The sequence below is a fragment of the Lathamus discolor genome, chromosome 19 (genome assembly GCF_037157495.1).
Source record: "Lathamus discolor isolate bLatDis1 chromosome 19, bLatDis1.hap1, whole genome shotgun sequence".
Classification (NCBI taxonomy): domain Eukaryota; kingdom Metazoa; phylum Chordata; class Aves; order Psittaciformes; family Psittacidae; genus Lathamus; species Lathamus discolor.
Genome location: NC_088902.1, coordinates 1,456,953 through 1,479,362, shown reverse-complemented (window position 1 = coordinate 1,479,362; position 22,410 = coordinate 1,456,953). Strand labels below are relative to the sequence as shown.

Genomic DNA, 22,410 nt, shown 5'->3' with positions numbered 1-22,410 from the left:
GCTCTGATGTGTGCTCCTGTGTGGCAGGTGCTCCCCGAGGGATAGCTGCGAGCGAGCAGACGAGCCGTACCGATTTGCAGGCAGCATCAGCCAGTGCATGACCGTCACCGTGCAGCCCAGCAGCATCTCCGTCTCGGAGCACAGCCTCCCGGTAGGTGCTGCTGGCCAGGGGTAGACTTGTTGGGGAGAGCAGTCCATTCTCCAACCTTTTCTCCCTTCCCATTGGCACAAATGTTTTCTCATGAAGTCAGGCTCGCAGAGGGGCTGTGGGGGGAGAAAGGGGTCACCCGAGCCAGGGAAGAAACAAATTCCCCTTCCCCTTAGGCCTCAGCTCACATTTCTCTTGGTCTGGTTTCATGAGCTGTTGAAAGGAAAGGCTTTGTTTCCCCAAAAGCTCATCTGTGAGCTGTGCTCAGGCCTGGCTCAATGAAGCATCCCAGCTGTTGCTCTCAGAGCCTCCCAGCGCCCCATGGCAGCTGGTCCTGCTGCAGCCCCTGCCTGCTCCCCGCAGGCACTCGGTGATGGATGGTGCGGGGCTCTGGGAGGCCACTCAGCCTTTCACACACTGGTTTTCCATGGCCACTGTCCCCATTCATGATGGGGTCAGTGGGGACTTGCCTCTGATGGCCACACGTGCCTCAGGCAGGGCTGGATCTCCTGTGCGTGCAGAAGGCTGTGGGGCAGTCACTGCTCTCTTATGCATGAGAGGGCAACGTGCTGCTGCCACTGTCACAGGTTGCTGACATGGGTGTGAGGGTGGCGATGTTTCTGTAGAGCAACCAGGGGGACAGAAGTCTGCGTTTGCCACCTCTCCTGAACTGCAGAACCCCCAGGCTCAGCAAGGTGGGTTCGTATCAGTAAAGAACCTTCATCCTTGGCTGGCTTCCACCTCTGCTTCCCACAAAGGGCAGCTGGCCAGCTCCTGTGGGTGGATGGGTCGTGTAGGGGGATCAGTACTGAATGGGAGAGCGGCAGATGCTGAAAATCCAAAGGCAACTGGGGCAGCTCTGCCTGCTAACAGGTTCCTGGCTGTGTTTTGTCTCCCTTCTCCCTGCCTGCAGCTCAGCCTGCTCGTGAGTGATGCTCCGGACCTGTCAGCTGGGGTCACCTGCCTCTTTGGAAACCTGACAGAGGTGGAAGGGCAGGTTTCGGGCAGCCGAGTGGTGTGTGTTTCACCAGCAGCTAAAGATGTTCCTGCCATACCTGTGGATCAAGGTAAGCCACTGACTTCTGGACGGTAACACAACGGCTGTGCCACAGCCTTGCCTCTCGGGGTGGATCTGGAATACGGGAGCCCTCCCCGGGCCTGGCTCAGCACCCACGAGTAGGTGGATGCAGTTTCTATTTTTCAGTCCTGATCTTTGGGTTGTTTCTTCATTAATGTCACTGCTGTCAGATTCTCTCTTCCCATAACCAAAATGCTACTTGCTTAAAACTCATTTTCTCCTTGGCATCCTTCCAGGTGTCAACTGTATTTCCCTGCTGGTATCTTTGTGTTTCTAAGGCGTTATATGGAGCCGGAGACTTGGTGAACACTGGGGCTGAGAGCTGCCATGGTAGTAGTGCTAGTGTAGACTTAACAACAGCTCCAGAAGAGCAGTCTGCTCTTAATTAACTCAGTGCTAAGAGCTTCACTAACGCCCTCATTTCCAGCATGGTCTCTTAGTGAAGTCTTGGGCTGCTTCTCAGTGGTTTTTTACTGGAGACAGAATCCTTTAGGGAACAGGCTGAGATTCCAAAATCATTTTGACCGTGACCCAATGCAGTGCTTAGACCCTGTCTCTCCAATGTATTTTGCCATCAAGCCTGATTGAGTTTGGAGGCATGGCTGGAGGCAGACAGCCAGGCACCCTGGGGTGCTCGAGGGCAGGATCTGAGGGGGATGCTGAGCCCCCAGCCTGGGGAACTGCTGCAGACTCCCCATGGGGGGAGCGGGGAGATGAAAGCAACCTGACTTGCACCTTCTACCCCAGGAGGGGATGGCTGAGCACGCTGGCAGGCGGGGAGTGGGTGCCTCTGTGTCTGCTGTTGCTTCCCTCCTTACTGCTGGCAGGGACTGATGGGCTCTGGTTTGCATCCCCAGACTGGTTCGGCGTGGTGCTGCAGCTGAAGTCGCGGGAGACCGGGAGGATGTTTGTCAGCACGGAGTTCAAGTTCTACAACTGCAGTGCCCACCAGCTGTGAGTGCTCCCTTCGCATCCCTGAGCAGAGCCAAACACCCTCTGAATCAGAACCCCAGACTGGTTTGAGTTGAAGGGACCTTAAAGCTCCTCCAGCTCCAGCCCCTGCCCCGGGCAGGGACCCCTTCCACTGGAGCAGCTTGCTCCAAGCCCCTGTGTCCAAGCTGGCCTTGAGCACTGCCAGGGATGGGGCAGCCACAGCTTCTCTGGGCACCCTGTGCCAGCGCCTCAGCACCCTCCCAGGGAAGAGCTTCTGCCTAAGAGCTCATCTCAGTCTGTGAAATGGATGCTGGGCTTTGGGATCAGCTGGCAGGGTTATTGGCTCTACTCGGTTCATCCAGCAGACCCGTACATTAGAAGGGGAGCCCACCTCTGAACTTCTCTGGGTGCTTGTGTAGCTTTCTGTGCCTTGGGAGATGCAGGTGGAGCGAGCCTGAATAAACCTTAACCTGCTGGTGCCCCCAAGCTGCGCGATCCTGCAACTGTGAACTCGGATGCAGCTTTGCAGGCAGCTGGTGGAGGCAGAGCAGAGGGTGCTCAGGTGGGCTGCAGGCAGCCAGAGGAGGCAGAGTCCTTCCACACTGCGCTGCCCGGGAGAGCAGGGTGCTGGCTGCTTCGAGGATGCTCCAAAACACCAGCATTGGGCTGCTCCATGTGGGGCTCAGTGCTACTGAGCATCGTGGCAATGTATCCGCCATGGACACATCTGCTGGAGGGCAGCATTCAGCTGCCTGGCCTTAAGAACAGCTTAAAAACCTGAAGTATTGAGGGGAGGTACTAGGATGAAAGGAGCCCTGTGAGTCCTTCGGTCCGCACATGGTGCCTCTCCATGTACCCATTACCCCAATGATTCTGTTGTGCTCCCTCTTGTGCACAGCTCTGTCCTTATGTCCTTGTCCCTCAGCTGGGCTCTCCAGCACCAACCTCTCCTGGCTCTGGTCACTTGCAGTCCCTCCAACAGTTCCTCTGCATCCTGGTGGGTTTGAATTTGTATGAGGGATGGCATCACGGAGACCCCTGTTTTCACTTAGAGTTTGAATCAAGAAAGGCAATTTATCTTCCCTGGCCTGTCATTTGGCTTCATCTGACCATGCCTTTCCACCAGCTTGTATTTGGAGATAAAGTGCTAACGGGGTGGTAAATCTTGCAGCACTTAGATCATACCAGACTCGTTATCAGGGAGTTCAACAAGGGCACGAGCCAGCCTGGCAGGAATAAATCACAGCATGCAAAAAGGAGGAAGGAAAACAGGTCTCAGCCAGTGGAGAAGAGAGACCTATTGATCCTGAGACTTCATTGCAATGAGAGCCATGGGCCTGTGTGATCAGAGAGGTCCTCCTCCACTGGCACCACTTGGGAAAGCTGGAGGCCAGGGTGGGGCAGGAGGCAGAAGTGCTATGGACTGAAATGGGTCAAACAAATGAGTAATTAAAGAAGCTTGCAGCACTGGATAGCCTTCCCCAGATTTGCATGTGCATGATTAGAATAAGCTTCCTTAGCTATTAAGGTCACTAGGAATGCCTCAGAAGGAAAACACAATTGAGGTATTAAAACTCAAACGTGTCCTTGTGGCAGCAGCCTGCGAGAGGCATTGCCCAGCTGGCAACAGAGCCTCTGCCCTGAGCCCTCCTTTCCTCAAGTTCCAGAGTTTTCTGCCTAAAGCCGTGCTCCTGCTTCCTTGCTGATGCTCATGCCTGCACTGATGCTGGGATCGCTCCAGTGCATCCCTGCCCACTCCAGGCAGCACCACCATCTCTGGAGCTGCAGGTTACACCATGGAGCTGAATACCGTAGGCACAGCTTATGCTTATCCCAGCAGACTGTCACCAGAACACTGCCACATGGCACGGAGGGTTGGCCTCGGAGACGGAGGAGGGGGTCACTGCAGATAGCAGCAGCTCTCATGGAGCGCGTGTCTAAGGGGCAGCCAGTTAGTGTGGAGTGAGCCCCCCCCAGGCAGTTCGCTGGCAGCTGGGGCCACCCCGTGTCTGCAAAGGGTCTGCGTTCTTTCAGAAGCATTTCATAAGCAGCGAATTTCTTCCAACCTGAATCAAAAGTGTTCTATGAAGAGCACTTGCTGGACTCGCTGTGCTCCAAGGCCAAGCAGAAGTGTTGCTGTTGACTTGAAGCATTCCTGACTTGTAAAGCAACCGATCCCCTTTTTCCCAGCCTCGCCTCGTTTTCCACTTTCTAGAAACAAAAAACCCCCGAGTCTGGTGCCTGTGCAATATTGTGCTTTATTTTACACCAATGCAATGACGTGTAACAAATCCCAGCCTCTGTTTTATTAGTGAATGAAAGGGGGGGTTGCTTAAAGACTGTCTCTTGAGCATGTTGAGCATGTGTTCCCTGCAAAGGAATTGCTTTCCCATGAAGGAGCCTGAGCCTGGGCTCCTGGCTAGGCCTGTCTCTTACCCTATAGCCCCCCCCAGGTGATAACCTCCTTTAAAACTCCTCTTTCTCCCCCCAGGTGCCTGTCTTGTGTGAACAGTGATTTCCGCTGCCACTGGTGCAAATACCGGAACCTCTGCACCCACGACCCCACCACGTGCTCCTTTCAGGAGGGCCGGATCAATGTCTCTGAGGTACTGGACCAGGGGTTTAGCTCTTTCTTCTGTGCTTTTCTACGGTGCAGGTGGCATAACCAATGTAAAGTGAAGTTCTTTGACTTGCAATGGGTCAGGGCACCTCTCTTGGCTGGCATTGAAAGTGCAGATGTGACTTTCAAGGAGCATGGGAAGAAATGATCAGCCAAGCTAAAGTGATGCGTCTTGGAACTCCTGATGGCAAGCAACAAGTCAGATGCAGAGCTCTTGGTGGGACCCGTTCAGTGGGTTGTGTTGGCAGGTCTGATATTTATGGCAGGAGCCTGACTGTGAACTGATCAAGAAGGGAATTACAGACGTGAACAGCCCCAGAGTCTGGAAAAGAGAATTGATGCAGGTTCCAGCGCGCTGCACCACGAGCCATTTCTCTTAACAGTTAATAAAAGGCGTGGGGCTCAAGTCCAAAAATGCTTTTAATGGTTGGAAGGAGGTATAGCCCAGTAACAGCTCTGCCAGGTCTCCTGCATGTCCCGAGGCAGAGGGATCCATGGATGAAAGGAGTTCCTGATCAATTCCTGATCAAAGATTACCACTAACCCCTTGGTCTGAGGTTTCTGCACCCGTTGTCTTGTCCAATTCCCACAGCACTGCCTGCTTCAGGCTCACTAGATACAGAGCAGGTACAGCCTCTGATGCTGGTAGGGTGCTGGTCTTCATCCTTACTGCCCCTCCGCTAGCTTTGTAGTACCTGGAATGGGTGCAGGTCCTAAAGCACCAAGGAGATAAAAAAGGGTTTCAAAACTGCTTTGAAAATCTTGTGTTTTGGAAAGTGGGAAAGGCAGGAGTGAGGTCATGCGTGAGTCTTAGAAGAAAGGACGGTTAGGGTTAGCCAGCATCTGGACAAACCCTTATCAGTGAGTAACAGACACAGAGGAAAACAGAAGAGATTGGGCAGTGGAGCAGCACACTGAGCTGTTAAAAAGAAGTGACTTTTAGCTGCTGCTGCACCAATCGTAAACTTGAAACTTAACTTGGGGTCTTTGTGGTTAAAATGCTGCCAGAAGGCACATGGGTACAAGGCAATAAACTGCATGTGCACAGACCTCAGTGAGAACCAAGGGATGGACAGCGTAACAGGGAGCCTTGTTGATGGCAAGGGACAAGAAGGGTGCTCCAGCAGCAGCCTCAAAGAGTTGTCCAATGCAGCAAAGGGGATGGATACCCAAGGGGAAGCATCCCTCCCGGGGACAAACCAAAAGCTTTCTCAGTGCAGTTCAGAGTCAAGCAACTTCCTTTCAGCATAACAGGAGAAAGCAAAACCCTTTGCTTCTCCTTGAGTGATGTGCGGGTTTTTCTCCCTCAAAGCATCACTGTCTTCCCAGGCTTTACAGCTGTAGTTCCTAGTTCTCTAGGTCTTCAACCCCATGATCTCAGAAGTGTTTGAGAAGTCTCTGGTAAAGCAGGACAATCCCATTAGCTCAGTTTTCCTCCTGGGAGCGCACAGGACTTGCCTGAGATCACACAGAGGAAGCGAGTGGAGGAGTTGGTGTCTCTGCCAGTTCCTGCTGGGATCACAGGACTGTTGCATCTCCAAAGAACTTCCTTTGTCATCTTCATCTTGTAGAGGTTGTTTCTTACCAGGGGATGTTATGTGCTATCTCATGTGCTATCACACCTTCCCAGTGATAACTTTTGATAAGGGCTGATGATTAATGATACAGATGCTCCACTGTTCATCGTGACTTCTCCAGACCTCTGAACACCCAGGCAAAACCAGCCACCAAAAGCCAATTTCCTTGCTTATTTAAAGCACGCGCAATGCAGTGCTAATGCCTTTATTACAGGCCTTTCACTCTGGATAGCACAGGACATGAAATAAATGCTTCCTAAAGAGTTTCCTCTCCAAAAACAATTCAGATCACCATGGTTTCACTGTGGCATGGCTGGATGTATCAGCAAAAGATTTGTGCTTACCGGCATCGCTCCCTTCGTAGCAGAAGGTTGGGTTTGGAGCCAGAGCACGGTGATAACCATGGCAGTGCCTCCACCGTGGAGCAAGCAGCACCAGCATGTGCTGCCCTACTTTCAGTCCCATGTGCCTCCCTCATGTAAGATTTACACGTTCACACGGGGGTGGAAGTTTTCTTGTGCCTTTAATTTAACAGAAAATATCTTGAATATTCCCTCTTCCTCCTGGCCCATCAGAATTCGTGTCCCAGTGGGATTCGATGCGTAACAAACTCCCTTTGAAGCTCCTATCTTGAGGAGGGAAAATTGCTCAAAGCCTCAGCTGCTTTACAAGGTGATAAGGGAAAGCAAGCCCTTCTTCACGAGCTGTACACTTGCTCCTTGCCATCTTCTGGTGATACTGACCGAGGTAAAGCATAGCATCACAGATTGGATTTGGAGTCACATGTAGATAAATACAGAACCCGTCAGAGCCTTTAAAGCAGAGATGGCTTCAGAGCAGAGCTGGTTCTTAAGTCCTCCAGCTGTGGAAAGTTTGACGTGGGGCAAACCCAGCTCTTTTGAGGCCTCTGTTTTCAGGTGGTCAGTTAATAATTAGATAAGCAACTCAGTCTTGCCTTAGCCTGAGGCTTCATTTCTCCACAAGGATGCCTGCTTGGACATTACTGTGCAAAGAGCAGTGGGACGGCAAAGGGGCTGGCTTGCACCCACAAAAGCAGAGTTTCTTTAAGAAGAGGTCTGTGGGTATGTAGCACTGACTGTTTCACCTCGCAAAGCTTTGGATCAGGCCTGTGATAGTGATGTTTTAATGTGTCTGAGGTGGCTGGGTTAATGTGTGTGAGGCTATAAAATGTCTCTTTTAAAATGTATGAAAGAGGAATGTAGATACATAGACATCCTTACAGCCCATCCTAGTGGAGGCCAGAACCATGTACATCCTCTTAGTTACCCCAGATGTGGGATCCTGTCCCTCTTTCATGTCCACTGAGTGCAGATTCCTTTAAATTCTCAATCCTTTTAGAGCAACATCTTTGCCTCTGGCTGTGCCCTTAGATGCCAAGAGCTGCTTGATGTGCCTTGAAGGAAATAAACCAAAATCAAACCTTTATGTCTGTTTTTCTAATCCACATTGTTGAATATCTGAATGGGAACTGTGGTATTTAGGAGATAACTCGGAGCCACATCCAAGTCCACCAGTCAGCAGTTGACTTTGCTGGGTCACGTCTAACTTCTGGAGGGATGTGATTGTCTGACTAAGTACCATATAGTACCGATAGTATGCCACTAGTAACACAAACATCACACTACTTCATCCATTAATGGGTTACAACACATGTATGTACAACCCATATGTGTAACACATAGCAGCCTTCCAGTATCTGAAGGGGGCCTATAGGGATGCTGGGGAGGGACTCTTCGTCAGGGACTGTAGTGACAGGACAAGGGGTAATGGGTTAAAACTTAAACAGGGGAAGTTTAGATTGGATCTAAGGAGGAAATTCTTTCCTGTGAGGGTGCTGAGGCACTGGAATGGGTTGCCCAGGGAGGTTGTGAGTGCTCCATCCCTGGCAGTGTTCAAGGCCAGCTTGGATGAAGCCTTGGGTGGGATGGTTTAGTGTGAGGTGTCCCTGCCCATGGCAGGGGGGTTGGAACTGGGTGATCTTGAGCTCCTTTCCAACCCAAACCATTCCATGATTCTATGTACAGCAGAGAGCTCAGGACAGAAGGGTACTGAGTAGGAGTTGCCTTTCTTTTCGTGTCTGGTTTCTAAGGAGCAAGGTCTGTTCTCCTTTCCAGTAGCATAAATGAAGAATAATGTATTTCCCTGAATGACAGGGTCTGTAATTTACATCATTGGGAGCACAACTGGGAGCCAGAGGTTCACATTCATGTGCCAGATTCATTTATGTTTATAACTTTCAAGTATGTGTGGCAAGTTAACGTACATGGAGAGCTGGGTTTTTGAAGATGAAAAGTATGAAAACAGTGTATTTTCTTCCATTTGGGTTAAACCCCATTTCTAGGCATTTTTTATTCAAATAAGAACCATATTTGACCTACTAAAACTGCTCTGTTTTAAACACAAATGCTAACCATGGGTGCTGTGTCCTACTCCAGAGCCGTGCGTATTGAGGGGGGCTTGAAGATATTTATAGGCCTTGGAATCTTTGAGGCTAAAAAGTGTTGAAGAAGCATAAAATGCCTTTGTAAATGGTGCGCAGTGATACTTCACAGGCAGAGTCTGTGCCACTCCTGCGTCAGACTCTTGTCTTTCTCCAGCAGATTTGTGTTTATTCTGGTGCACAGAAGTCAAGCAGGATAATGAGAGGATTCAGGATGTGTTTGTTTAGCAAGAGGAGGCGGTAATGGCCTTTCTAACTCACTGCAGGCTTTGCTTCTCATGAATTAAAAAACAAAGTAAACTGATTAGGGAACAAATTGCATATTCTGGCTGCAGCATCCCTCTTTTTCTGTATTTTCTGGATGCTCAGCTCTTCCTGGTGCAGGGAAGTGCAGAATCGAGCTCTACAAACAGGAGCTGCCTCCCTGGTGCTTCCCAGCACCATGCACTCCGTGTATGCCTCTTCTTCACCGGAATCCCAGTGTAAGATTTTTTTCTCCCACTGAAAACCAAAGGGAAAAGTGTCTGTTATGTCCCGCTCACCTCTGATGATGGCAGAGCAATTTTTGCTACCAGCGTTTTCAGCTCTAGAGAGCACATTTCCAATGTAAGTCCTCTCCCGTGTCTCTAAAGAAAGAAGCATTTCTTTAGCAGTCGGCTCACGAATGGCAGTGGCCAGGAAGGATAATGGTCCATAACATACTCATTATTTTCAGGACTGTGCACTGAGGTTCTCCCACTAGTGGTGAGACTGAAGGGTTTTTGTTTCCAATCGTGATGTGATAAAAGATTCTGGGGCTCCAGGTTGTCTTCACGCCTTTTCTCCCAAAGATGGGCTTTGCACAGCGCTGGGGACCAATCTGCCTCCTGTTGGTCCTGGATATGACTTTGAGGTTAAATGCAAAACCTTAAATGCAGCCGGATCTCAAGCCAGAAGGAGGTGCAGGTGTGTGGTGCATCCTAGAATGTGCATGCAAAGTCCGCTCACAATGGATGGAAGCCTCCGTGTATCCTAGGAGTTTGCTGGTGGCGGTGCAAAGGCTGAGCTGGGGGTTAGATCCATGATAACCAGGGTCTGCAGGACCCTCTGAGCCAAGCAGCACAGCGCCATTCCCTTCCAGCCTGTAAACCTCCTCCAGTGCAAAAAAGGGTTTTTTTTCCCCTTCGCAGCATAGCTGCTTTCTGGACATTGGAGTTTAAACTTGCTCTTGGCCGTTAATCCGTGAAAGGCCCTGTTAGGAATAAAATGAAAAATATAGAAGGCAAAGTGCCACTAAAAGGGTTTATGAGGCAGCGGTTCCAGCTACTGCCTTCTCCAAACTGGAGTAGCATCTGGTTCTCATTTAGTACTTGCCTGAGCCAGCAGTGAAACAACATCCCATCGGCCTGGCTGGGAGCTGGAAAGGGAACGTGGCTTGGCGGGTGTCACGGCCATTAGTGGGCAGTGGGGGTTTTCTCCCTGGATAGGCAGCCCTGGTGGGAGCCTGGGGAGGGCTCTCTTTGTGTTGCCATCTGGGTGACTGACTTGAATGGCTTGGCAGGGTGGCAAAGGGCTTGGGATGCCAGTGTGGGATTTGGGAGAGGGAAGGGAGATGTCAGTCCATTTTTATACTTCAGTTTGGGATTAATCCGTCAGTGTCAGATGCTTACAGGTACTTAGGTACCTACTTCCGTTAGATCAAAGCAAATGAGAGCTAAGCAGTATGTAAATACTTCTGATGGTCAGAGCCTTTGTTCTCTGTGTGCTGCAGTTCTGGGTATGTAAATTGAGAAAAACCTGTATCTCCTGGTGTGTTATGAAGAGATAATGTTGAGGATATTGAGATCTCATGGCAGGAATATTGTACCGTTATCAGGCACTGACGGGTCTTGCTTTGCTGTTCATCCCAGCTGTGGCTGCCCCATCCCTGGCAGTGCTCAAGGCCAGGTTGGACACAGGGGCTTGGAGCAAGCTGCTCCAGTGGAAGGGGACCCTGCTCATGGCAGGGGGTTGGAACTGGATGAGTTTTAAGGTCCCTTCCAATGCAAACCAGTGTGTGGTTCTATGACCCAGTTCATGCTCATGGGGACCTGGAGATCTGCTCATCTGTGGAATGATGATTGCAGGGAGGGTGTCCTTCCGTTTTGCAGACAGCATCTTGCATAGCAAACTCTCCTGCAATATTAAAACTTGTTATTAATTTACAGTTGCATGATTTTGGACAGACAGTGGCAGAAGTGAAGCAAATCACTTCTGTGTACTTAATGTTTTAATTGCTGTGCTTATCTTCAGAATACGTAGTTTTGGAGGCAGCATCATTTTGCTCCTTTCTTTGCTCCTTTCTTGCAATCACACAGCTGTTTGAAATATTTTCACATGGTTTTCAATGGAACACTTAAAGGCTGCTTCCAGTTTCGTGGTATTTTGTGTACCCAAAAACCAGGCTGTTTTCAGGGACTGGGGAACTATCCTTACACATTCCTTAACTGCATTGAGTTCTGAACTCCTGAGCTTTAACTTGTTCGGAGAATGATCATCAAGGATGAAGTCCCATTCTCTAAGTAAAGTGAAATGAAATACCTTTGTACTGTTTCGTCTTAGCCCCACTGCCTCCCTTTTCCTCCTCCAGGATCCTGCTGAGCAGCCTCTGCCTGCTCCTGGAGCTCAACATCCCTCCCTTTTCCTAGTTGTCTCCTGAAATGCTTTTGCTCTGGCCTGGCAGGGTGATGGATGGTTCTGTGAGGCTCTGGCTGTAATATACCTCTCAGTTTGCATTTGACTTGGAAAAATGCATTCTTGGAGCAGCTCCTGATTGCATCCTGGAGGTGCAGAAAGACTTTGATCTGCAGCAGGAGCTGGTGTGTGCTGGTTTGAGTCATTGAGCTTGGCTGGGACATCCCCTTCCTCCTGCCCATGGGGCGGTGCAGGCCAGCAGTCTGGGTTTGCTCTTGTTAATGTATACAGCTTGGGGTGCCTGTGTCCCAAGAGTTGGAGGCTTAAGGCTTAGAATCACAGGCTGGTTAGGGTTAAACTGGTTTGGACCTTAAAGCCCATGCAGTTCCAGCTGTGAGCTGCAGGCAGGAGCATCGCAGTGAGCTGGTGGGATGTTTCAGAGGTGTCGGAACATGGCAGGGGATGAGAGCAGATAGAGCAGAAATTAACATCACCTCAGAAATTAATGGCACACTTGGCGGCATTTTACTCAGATAACACAGAGGAGAACAGTACCTGGTAGCGAGAGGGAAGCACATCCCATGCTGCACATAGCCAAGGGGTGTAAGGATGAAATGGGATTAGAAGCAGCCCAGGGGCCGAGAGCAGCCCACTGCCCTCCTGGAGCAGTGGGGCTCAGGCAGAGCTGGAGCAGCTGATAACGCATGGCCACTGCTGCAGGAGGGCAGAGTGAGAGCTTGTGTCTCTGCAGATAAAACCCACGGCAAGCTCAGAGCAGGGGGAGCGCCTTCCATTGATTCCCTGAATAGCAGCGTTCCTTCTGTGGTGAGAAAATCAGTGTCAGCCTCAACACAGGGAGACTGTGATGGGGGACTCACCATCAGGGAGTGTAGTGATAGGACAAGGGGCAATGAGTTCAAACTGAAACAGTGGAGGTTTAGGTTGGATGTAAGAAAGATGGTCTTCCTGTGAGGGTGCTGAGGCGCTGGCACAGGGTGCCCAGAGAAGCTGTGGCTGCCCCATCCCTGGCAGTGCTCAAGGCCAGGTTGGACACAGGGGCTAGGAGCAAGCTGCTCCAGTGGAAAGGGTCCCTGCCCGTGGCAGGGGTTGGAGCTGGATGGGCTTTAAAGTCCTTTCAACCCAAACCAGGCTGGGATTCTGTGATTTCTGCACCTAACCTGCAGCTGCATCAGTGGACTGAGAAGTGGTTGGTGCTGTGCACTGAGGATGTGCTGGGACATCAGCCCTGCCCGTCAGAGCAGGGACCAAGACCTGTCTGGAACTGCAGGTCACCATTACTGCTCTAACCTCTCCTTCTCTTTCATTGCCCCACCAGGACTGTCCCCAGCTCTTCCCCACAGAGGAGATCCTGATCCCAGTGGGAGAGGTGAAACCCATCACGCTGAAGGCAAGAAACCTGCCGCAGCCCCAGTCTGGCCAGCGCGGGTACGAGTGTGTCCTCAGCATCCAAGGTGTGATCCACCGCGTGCCTGCCCTGCGCTTCAACAGCTCCAGTGTCCAGTGCCAGAACAGCTCGGTGAGGGAGCAGCAGGGTGCCCAAACTGGGTGTCAGATGCGAAGGGGATGGGCTCAGCCATGGGGAGAGTGGAAGATCTGGAGTTAAACTAATCCTGGAGTTAAACTAATCCTGAATTCCTGACGGGAGCCTGCCGTGGCCATGTGAGGTGTTTCATTATAGCACCAGCTGGGAGAAGATCCTTTATCTGGCAGTTCCCTGTCTGACTGAGGGGGGTCAGCAAAGAGGAGGAGGAGGGAATGCAACCAAAGGTGTTAAGGCAGGCTAATTCACATGGGGGAGATAAGGCGAATCACAGACCCCTTATCGGGGAGCTGTCCAATTCCAGGGCACAGCAGCTGCACGAATGCAGTAATGCTGAAAAGCAGCATGGTGCAGGGAAGGAGGGGAAAGGGAAACTGCTGGGGGGGAAAGCACAGTGCAGCAGAGAGAGGGAAATCATCTGAATGATGCTGCTGGGGAAGCAGGCAGGGGAGGGTGGCTCTCCTCCATAGCTTGGGGCTTAGCCAAGCCAGTGGACCTGGTGCATTTTAACCCAGAACACCCAAAGTCACCATGGCAGGTACTCAGGGATGCCAAAACGTGAATGGCAAATGCAGCCCATGTTTGGACCCATGTGGCACACTCCAGCTGGAGGGCAGGGAGAGAAGAATGCGGTCCTTCCCCTCCTTTCCATGCATTTGATGATGTCCGTGGGCAAAGAGGGCACGTTCCGTTTGGTTTAGGCAGCAGAACGGGCCCACTTGAATATTCAGCGCAGATGGTCTTAAATTGTTAATGAAGTTTTGAATTTTTAACAATTTCACTGGATATTTATATATCAGTGGCCATCTTTGGGCCTTGCAGGTTGGTGGATAATAAATGTATTAATACTATAGAGTACTTTCCCTATCCAAAGAGATTTAGGAACATTAGAGAAGCACTTTTATTCCTGTTAGGCTTAATAGGAAGTGGTAGGTAGAGTATGTAAGGGCCATTCTGTACTCACAGCTTACCACTTGTGCGGAAGATCTAGTTTCACACCAACTCATCGAAACTCAGGCCAGGTGAATCAGTACAACCGAATGTAAAAGTTAAAGCTGTACAACTACTGCATGGGGGACAGTCAAAGCAATCTGCTTTGGTTTTGTCACCGTTCCCTCATTCCAAAGAGGTGGGAATGTTCACTCCCCTTTTTAAGTCTCTTTAGCAGCTCTTGGTTTGCTGAAAGAGAATAACAGGAAAAGGCCTCACTGGTGCTCACTGTGAGAACGGGAATTTCGGAATCCCCTGGGAATTCACCTAAAGCATCCAGATTCCCTCAGCCACAGCCCCCAGGATGTCCATGCGAAGGTGAATAATTCAATCCGGTGCTATCCGAGACTAGGCTGAAGCAGAGCCTGGGGAAGGAGCTCTCTGCACCGTCTGTTTTTTCTCGGCTGTTTCATCAGGCAGAACCTTGCAGTGTGATCTTGAAGCTCCCAGTCACGCTAGGGTGCGTGGTGACTGTGCGAGAAGATAGCCCAAAGGCAGCAGTTCTTCCATTGCGATTAACTGGAGGGGCCGTATTGATAAGCTGGAGACTGAGTGACAAGAGCAACCACTATGCGTGGAATAATTAATCTATTACCTCTCACAAGGACTAGATCTGATTTAATTATCTCTTCCTGGTGAGGAGGAGGAAGTCAAAGCAGAACCCTGGAGATGAAGTGTAGAAGTGTGGTGGTTCAGCGGGTTTTGGGCAGAGAATAACGGTTTCTTTAAAAAAGAATTCTTTTCCTCTTAGTGCCTCTGGTGCATTCTCCAACCATTTCATTCTCGATCTTCTCCTTCAGTATCTCTATGATGGGATGGACATCAGCAACTTAGCAGTGGACTTTGCTGTGGTTTGGAATGGGAACTTCGTTATCGACAACCCAGAGAATCTGAAAGGTAATGTCTGCTTGAGTTGGCTTTCAAGACATGGGAAGGAGGGTGGTGATGGGGCTGGAGTGTGGCTGCTGGGGCAGAGCAGCGTTAGCTGCCGTCAGAGGCACTGTGGTCCTGGTGGATCTTGCTGTGGATATGAGCAAACTCACTTTGTTCCACTGATAGCGGTGCTAAGTGCCACTGATACAGCCTTGGCTGTGGGAACCACATGTGCAAGTCCAGTCTGCAGCTTGTTAAGTCAAAGGATATTAGATACTAGGTTTAGATATTAGGAAAGCATTCTTCCTGCTGGGAATATGGTGAGACAATGGAAGAGGTTGCTCAGAGAAGCTGTGGCTGCCCCATCCCTGGCAGTGCTCAAGGCCAGGCTGGACTTGGAGCAGCCTGCTCTAGTGGAAGGTGTCCCTGGAAGGTTGGAACCAGGTGGTCTTTAAGATCCCTTCCAACCCAAACCATTCCCCGATTCTATGAAAACTCAACAAACGCCTTTGCTTGTGAAGTGCAAGAGCAGCCGCAGTCCCTGTGACTCTTTCAGTTCTTGACTTTGCACTCAGTGCCCGTCCCCTCTTCCCCGCAGTGCACCTCTACAAGTGCGCAGCCCAGCGCGAGAGCTGCGGGCTCTGCCTCAAAGCCGACCCCAAGTTCGAGTGTGGCTGGTGCAGCGGCGAGGCCAAGTGCACGCTGCGGCCGCACTGCAACACGCCCTCCGCACAGCCCTGGCTCGACTGGTCCAGCAGGAATGTCAAGTGCTCCAACCCTCGCATCACTGAGGTAAGAGCATCTCCGGTCCTTCTCCAGTCCAAGGCCGGGTTGGAGCAAGCTGCTCTAGTGGAAGGTGTCCCTGCCCATGGCAGGGGATTGGAAGTGGATGAGCTTTAAGGTCCCTTCAACCCAAACCATTCCATGATTCAGTTCGCTCCAGGCAGAATGGATTAGTGTCTGTCTCCTCCTTGTCTGAAAATCCACCTTTGTCCATCCGGTGCTGAAGAACAAGGAATAAAACACTCCGCTGCTTCCCATGAAATTAATGTGCGGATCCAGGCACGTGGCCGGGATGCTCAGCCCACTGCCCCACAGGCAGCTGTCACTCGCCAGTGATGCTACCAGCATCGGGGTGACCGCTACGGACTGTTGCAAGAATGCTAATTAAACTAGGGAGCTAATTAGTCTATAGCTGATGCTTCTGCTGTTTCTGTTCAGACCACTGAGGGATGCAGAATGTCTCCGAGGAGCATTTTTACCAGTAAAACTCTACTCGGTCTGTTAACGTTGCCATTAGGAGTGACACTCAGGTGGGGATGAAAGAAGACTTTGGTTTCTCACTTAATTAACTCCTGAAATGGCTCCCTTGCCCTGAGTGTGTGGCCAAAAGTGCAGAAGGTGTTGGATCCAGGTAACCTGTTGCCCTGGTGCTTGTGGCGGGGTAGCACACAAGTTTCTGCCAGCTGAGTAAGGACCCCAGTACAAACGGATGTTGCCTTCTAACTCGGATCAGTTTCTACACCAGCTTAGCTGAAGTGACTCAGTCTCACATCCCCTGGGAGGAAGGCATCATCCTGCTTTTAATGGAGAAGGGGAGGAAAACACAGAGGCTGGTGGGGCTGTATCGGGGCTGGGGATGGAGGATGTGGCTGTGGAGGGTCCATCCATCCTCAGGGACATTAGCAAGGTTTTGGTATTTCTTTCCTGGACCTTCTCCCCAGCCACACTGTGTGTTTAATGGGCAGGTATTTCTCTTGTACTGCATTTTGTGTACTGCAGAGTGGAGTTTGTGAGGCTGCAGAGGAGCAGAGGTGGCTCTGACCATGCAGAGACATGAAAGCATTAAGTAAGGTTGAGACTCTCTCCTTTGGTGGGTTGGTTTGTTTGGCAAGTCATAGCTGTCTTTACAGAGAGATAAAATGAGCCTTAAGGCTTGCCTTGATATTCACCTTGTCCTGCCAGTAGTCAGAAACCAAAGGTTTCTTATCTGAGTGCTATTCTTCTTACACAAGGTTGTGGTACATGATGAAAGCAAAAGGGCCTCTGCCTGAGATTTCCTTCACCATAACCCATTCAGACAGTTACAGTGACAAAGTCTTAGAAGTCATTTATTCACCCCTCCTAAGCTAAGCAGAGAAGGGGAAAAGCACTGCTTCAGCCACCCAGTGACTTGCATCGAAGCTCTGCCAGGTTGGCTGCAGGCATGGCGCTGCCACCAAGCGTTTTATCACCATCCAGCTTGAAAACAACACTTTTGGTCTCTGTCCAAGGAGAAAAGAGCAAAGCTTTGCTGCTACAGATTGCTTGTCTCCATCACCAGGTCTGCGTGTCAGCCTTCAAAGTGGGAAGCGCAGGGTGCCTTGCCAGGGGATGTTCTGAGTCTCAGGAGATTGCTCCGAATGGATTCAGAGATGTGGGAATCAAGTAGGAAATCTGTGCTTTCCTTGGCAGGTTGGCTACTGATCCCCAGAGAGGGTCAGCAATAGAAAACACAGGTTTCAGGGGGATGTACCGTCCCATGGCCTCTGCTGACTGGCAGCGTTCTGAGCTGTGTGATTTAAACACAGTGTTTGGCGTTCTTCCTTGAACTCCATCTCCCTCCCTTCTCCTTATGAATTTACAGCTTTGTTTTTACTTATTCTTCATGAAAAGTCAAGTTTTCAGTTTTCACTGTTGTAGAAAAGAAGGGGGAAAGGAGCAGAGGGAAGTAGTGGCCTTTTTTGTGTGCTTTGCGATCCACTGATGGGAAGGGCACCGAGAGGGCTGAAAACTCTTACTCGTAAACCCAGACCTTTCAGCAGCACAGGTTAACTTCTCTCAGCCCTCTTCCCCTGGGATTATCTTGGCGACCATGAGACCTTTACAGCCTTCATTGCAGTTGGGTCCTTTTTGCTGCCATCTGAGTTGTTTCAGTCTTCTGGGTACCAGCTTGCCATGTCCAGTGCCTTTGGGGGATGCATAACTGGTAAGAAGACATTCCGTTTGAATAGCCATATGAGCAAATGAGCAGCAGGATCTGTTCAGTCCTGTTTCTGAGTGAGAGGCCCAGCCATCACCCACAGTGTAAAACTTCCACATGGTCTGTGGTCTGAGCAACAAGTAAATAACCCCCCGTTTTCTTGTGAACAAGAGGCACTCTGATCTCCTCCTTATTTATTTGCAGGCCTCATTAATATAACATCAGTGCAACAAACAGCTGAAGGGGGGGCAGTGTCAGGCTGAATAATGGCGTTGCTCTGCTGAGATAACAATTAGGTTCTGAATGTGCTATCAGCTAAAGCAGAGACAAGAAGGGATCATGCCGGGATGACAGTGCTTGTGTGCTGGTTCCCTGCTGGGCTCATCAGCTGGGCTCCAGCTAGCTTAGAGCAGGATGAAAAAAGACAAAGAGAAGGAAGGTAGATGACGTTTTGGGAGGGGGCAGGGGTTATGCTGTTTATTCTGCAAGCCATGTGCTTGCTTTGCCCCCTAACAGATGCCAAGGGGTTATTGTGCAGAATGGTCTCAGGCTCGTGGCTTGCCTTAAGCTCCGGAAGGAAAACCCCATCCGATTCACAGCCAGCCGTAGGTCTCCCTGTGTTGTGCACAGACTTCTCCTGGAGGCTAAATACTGTTTTATGTCAGAAATGCTGAACCATGATGCTGAGAACGTTTATCCTGTATTGTTATAGCAGTGTCTTCTGCAGGGTGGGGAGGGAAGTGTGCTAGCACTGTGTTGGGGCTCCTGGATCCCTGCGATGGCTTGGGTTCCAACCCCAGGGATCCTTAGGGATCCCTACCTTGGTTTCAAGAAAGAAGCAGCAACACCAGAAATGCAGTGGTGCATCTGCATCCCTTAGGTGGTGTGAGGGCAGAGTGTGAGGGTAACCAAGCTCCTACCACCAGCCACTTCACCTCTGTATTTGGATCCATTCTGTGGATAACACAGTTCTGCGCACTTGCAGAAACCCTGGTCCTGAGCAGCAGGACCGTGCTTTGTTAGGGGTGGTGGATTGCTTATTTGCTTCGTGCTAGGCGAGGCTGATGCTCAGCTCAGACATCAGCAGAACCAGTGTCCCTGCCTCCCGCACCCCATCCGCATCTCAGTGACAAAACTGCTGCAGTTTAACAACCAACCTAAAGACCTCAGCAGAGGTGCAGACCCCTGAGCAGTAGGTGCATAACTGCTGGTGGTGGCCTTGGTTTTAACTTAGGTGCTCTTTGCAGCTTCTCGTGACCCTCCCCAGAGCTCCGAGTGAAAGCCCCTCTGCTGAGGTCTGGTGCTTGAAACTTGGGAATATCGCTTCCTAATCCTGTCTCGGGTTAGGAATGTGGAACGTGATCACAGCCGGCCCTGCAGCTCTCAGGACAGCCAGGCTGGGGTTAGGGCAGCCCTGGGCTGGGATTGCTGGAGATGCCTTGGCCACCGCATGAGGAGGTGAGCCAGGGATGCTGCTTGGAGGGGTCACCAGCGCTTGATGTGATGGGACCTTTAAGACTTATCTTCTCTCTGTGATTTTGACTGAATCTCTCCAGCTGTAATTAATCGAATGCATCTGTTCTAACCCTGGGGCTGCTTTGTGGCACAGTTACTTCAAAACTGTTCAATTAGTGGCCACTAAAATCTAGGTCGAGTGGAGGGAGCTCCGTATTGGGGATTTTCCAGGTCAGGACATCTTGAAAATACAGCATCAGCTCTGCTTTGTGTGGGGAGGCTCCGCTGGCTGTGGGGAGGTCAGGAAACGGTAAACCAGGACTTCTTCTGAGCAGCGATGAGACCACAAGTGCCAAGTGCTCCAGCAAATGCATTTTAACATACTCTAGGGCTGCAAGGGACAGTTGTAACTGTCAAGTACGTGAAGTGCCGAGCCCAGGTAATTCCCATTACCAGTGCAGGCCTTCGGGACTTGGTGTAATGCAATCCAATGTGATTTTGTAGTGTCTTTTAAGGGCACGTAGAGCTTCACAGAGCTAAATGGTACAAAACCTGTGACGTGGTGTGAGTTACAGAAAGCAGCAGCATGACAGTGTATGGTGAATAAATCAGAAGCCTCAGTCGTGTGGTCGAGGGCAGAGGGGGGGGTAGAGGTTGGAGTCTCCACAGAGGAAGGAGGCGGGGGGTTGATGTTTGGTGTATGGAGCAGGCTGAACCCCAGCATGTGTGGCCAAATCCCATTCAGGAAGAGGTTCTGAAGAGCTCAAGTCGTTTGCCAAAGACAGGGCCGGAACAAACAAGCCTGAATAAGATTTCTCCATTAAATTAATTGCATTATTGTGGATTAGGTTTGTTTATGGGTAACAGCTGTAGCATGGGGAATATTTGTAACTCACCCAAGAGGAACGATGGACCGGTGGCAGATGAAGGACAACTATCTGACAGTCTTGGGTCCAAATTCTGTGGCGATGCATTATTGTCATTTATCCTCCTAATTGAAGAGGATAGTGTCCTTAATGAAAGTCTATGGGAGCAGAGATGATTATGGCTGAGGCAGGCTATAAACAGGCAGCTTTAAAGCACACACCTCGCACTTTAACATTTCTAAGTCATTTGAGGTGCCAACTTCCTAATAAAATGTGACATTAACGTCCAGGGAGCAGCCAAGGCAGGAGTTACAGATCTCCAAAGCAGCAGGCTACTTCTGAAGGGTCATTTACCATATTCTGGATATATAAAAGAAGTCAGTCGCATCCTTCTGCAAGGCTTTCGGGGGGGATAGCATTGCCCATGCCTCTCGGCCAGCTCAGGGACCATGATATCCTCCTTTGGAGCATGGCACAGGTGGATTTCAGCATCATTGGGCTTCTCAAAGACATCCAGAGGAGCCATGAGAAGGTGGCAGTGGCCTGGGTTTGGCAGCAGGAGGAGGTGGAGGTCGCAGCACTCAGCATCCCTGAGCAGCCGGTGGAGCAGATGTCTGGACACCAGCTCAGTATCCCTGTGTTTCGTTTGCCTCTAGATCCTGACGGTCTCGGGCCCCCCCGAAGGAGGGACGAGGGTGACCATCCGTGGTGTGAACCTGGGCCTGGACTTCTCGGAGATCGCCCGCGGGGTGCAGGTGGCCGGGGTGCAGTGCACGCCGCTGCCCGAGCACTACATCGTCGCCGAACAGTGAGTGCCTTCATAGACCTCAACTGTCCGCCCTGTGGGTCCCCAGGGCTGGCCAGCCCACACAAAGCCTCCTCCCTGACCCCCAGCAAACCCACCCTCACAGGGAGGAATCTCTTCCTTACATCTAAATCTTCCCTGTTTAAGTTTGAATCCATCACCCCTTGTCCTGTCACTACAATCCCTGTTGAAGAGTCCCTCCCCAGCATCCCTGCAGGCCCCCTTCAGATACTGGAAGCTGCTCTGAGATACCCACTCAGCATCTCTTCTCCAGGCTGAATAACCTGAAGGGGATGAGGTGCTTGGATGCTCTCTGGGGGTGTCCAGCAGCCGTTTAAGTTTTCATTAAGTGTTTTGTTTCCTTCCACACCAGCATTCCTGCTTTGCTAAGCAACTTTCCTGATGAGCACCTTGCTGTTGATGCTGAGCTCTCTGCCCCTTCTGCTCCCCATTGTATTTGAAATGCAGGCGATGCTGCTGCCTGCACGCAGCCATTTGTTAGGCGGGTGAGGTGGTGACAGCCGCTTAATCCGAATGGGCCTCCACTGGACTCAGTTCATTTATTTCACTAAGGAAAACATCAACCAAAAATAAGAGAGCAGGCACAGTAAGAGAGGATGGGCGAGCAAACCTCCCAAAGTGACACGTGCTCCTGGGGCTGTTGCCAGGGGGTTGCTCAGGTGTAGCCAAAATGCTCAGGGGTGTGTTGAAGGTCATCTGGGCAGAGTAGGAGGGGAGCAATACATGATGTCTTATAGAATGGTTTGGGTTGGAAGGGACCTCAAAGCTCCTCCAGCTCCAACCCCTTCCATGGGCAGGGACCCCTTCCACTGGAGCAGCTTGCTCCAAGCCCCTGTGTCCAACCTGGCCTTGAGCACTGCCAGGGATGGGGCAGCCACAGCTTCTCTGGGCACCCTGTGCCAGCGCCTCAGCACCCTCACAGGGAAGAGCTTCTGCCTAAGAGCTCAGCTCAGTCTCCCCTCTGGCAGGTTCAAGCCATTCCCCTTGGCCTGTCTCTACCTGCCCTCTGAACATCTCCATGGCCTCCTCTGGACTTGCTCCAGCAGCTCCACTATGAAGGGCACTCTGGGCATGCAGAGCATCACTGATGTTATTGCAGGAACAGCTCCAACCACTGCACCAGCAGTGCTGTCACTGCTAGCGGTTTGGGCTGTTCTGCTGAGCAGTGTTTTGTTTTATTTTTCAAATAAAGGATGGAAGATTATGAAATTATCCTCCTTTGATGGTATGAAACCCTGATTTTATAATCATGACTCTAATTATGGCTCTTGAGCTTTCGAAGTTTGTTAACATCATTAAAACATTTACCCTGGGCAGATAACAGCAAGCATTAGCAGGAGAGCTGTCTTTTAAAGATGAAAACAGATAAAAGGACCCTCTTAAGGGTTCTGTGGGCAGACTGAATTCC

General features: G+C 50.7%; 1 protein-coding gene across 9 annotated transcripts in view; it reads left to right on the top strand.

Annotated features, from left to right (window-relative positions):
* Nucleotides 1–22,410, top strand: part of PLXNA2 (plexin A2) — a 257,933-nt gene that overhangs the window by 170,229 nt on the left and 65,294 nt on the right. For all 9 annotated transcript variants that reach the window (XM_065698048.1, XM_065698050.1, XM_065698047.1 and 6 more), the window contains 8 exons: nucleotides 28–151; nucleotides 1,062–1,215; nucleotides 2,084–2,180; nucleotides 4,651–4,765; nucleotides 12,806–13,006; nucleotides 14,821–14,917; nucleotides 15,492–15,685; nucleotides 20,833–20,984. In XM_065698048.1, the coding sequence (XP_065554120.1) occupies nucleotides 28–151; nucleotides 1,062–1,215; nucleotides 2,084–2,180; nucleotides 4,651–4,765; nucleotides 12,806–13,006; nucleotides 14,821–14,917; nucleotides 15,492–15,685; nucleotides 20,833–20,984 (1,134 nt within the window). The remainder of the gene's footprint in view (nucleotides 1–27; nucleotides 152–1,061; nucleotides 1,216–2,083; nucleotides 2,181–4,650; nucleotides 4,766–12,805; nucleotides 13,007–14,820; nucleotides 14,918–15,491; nucleotides 15,686–20,832; nucleotides 20,985–22,410) is intronic.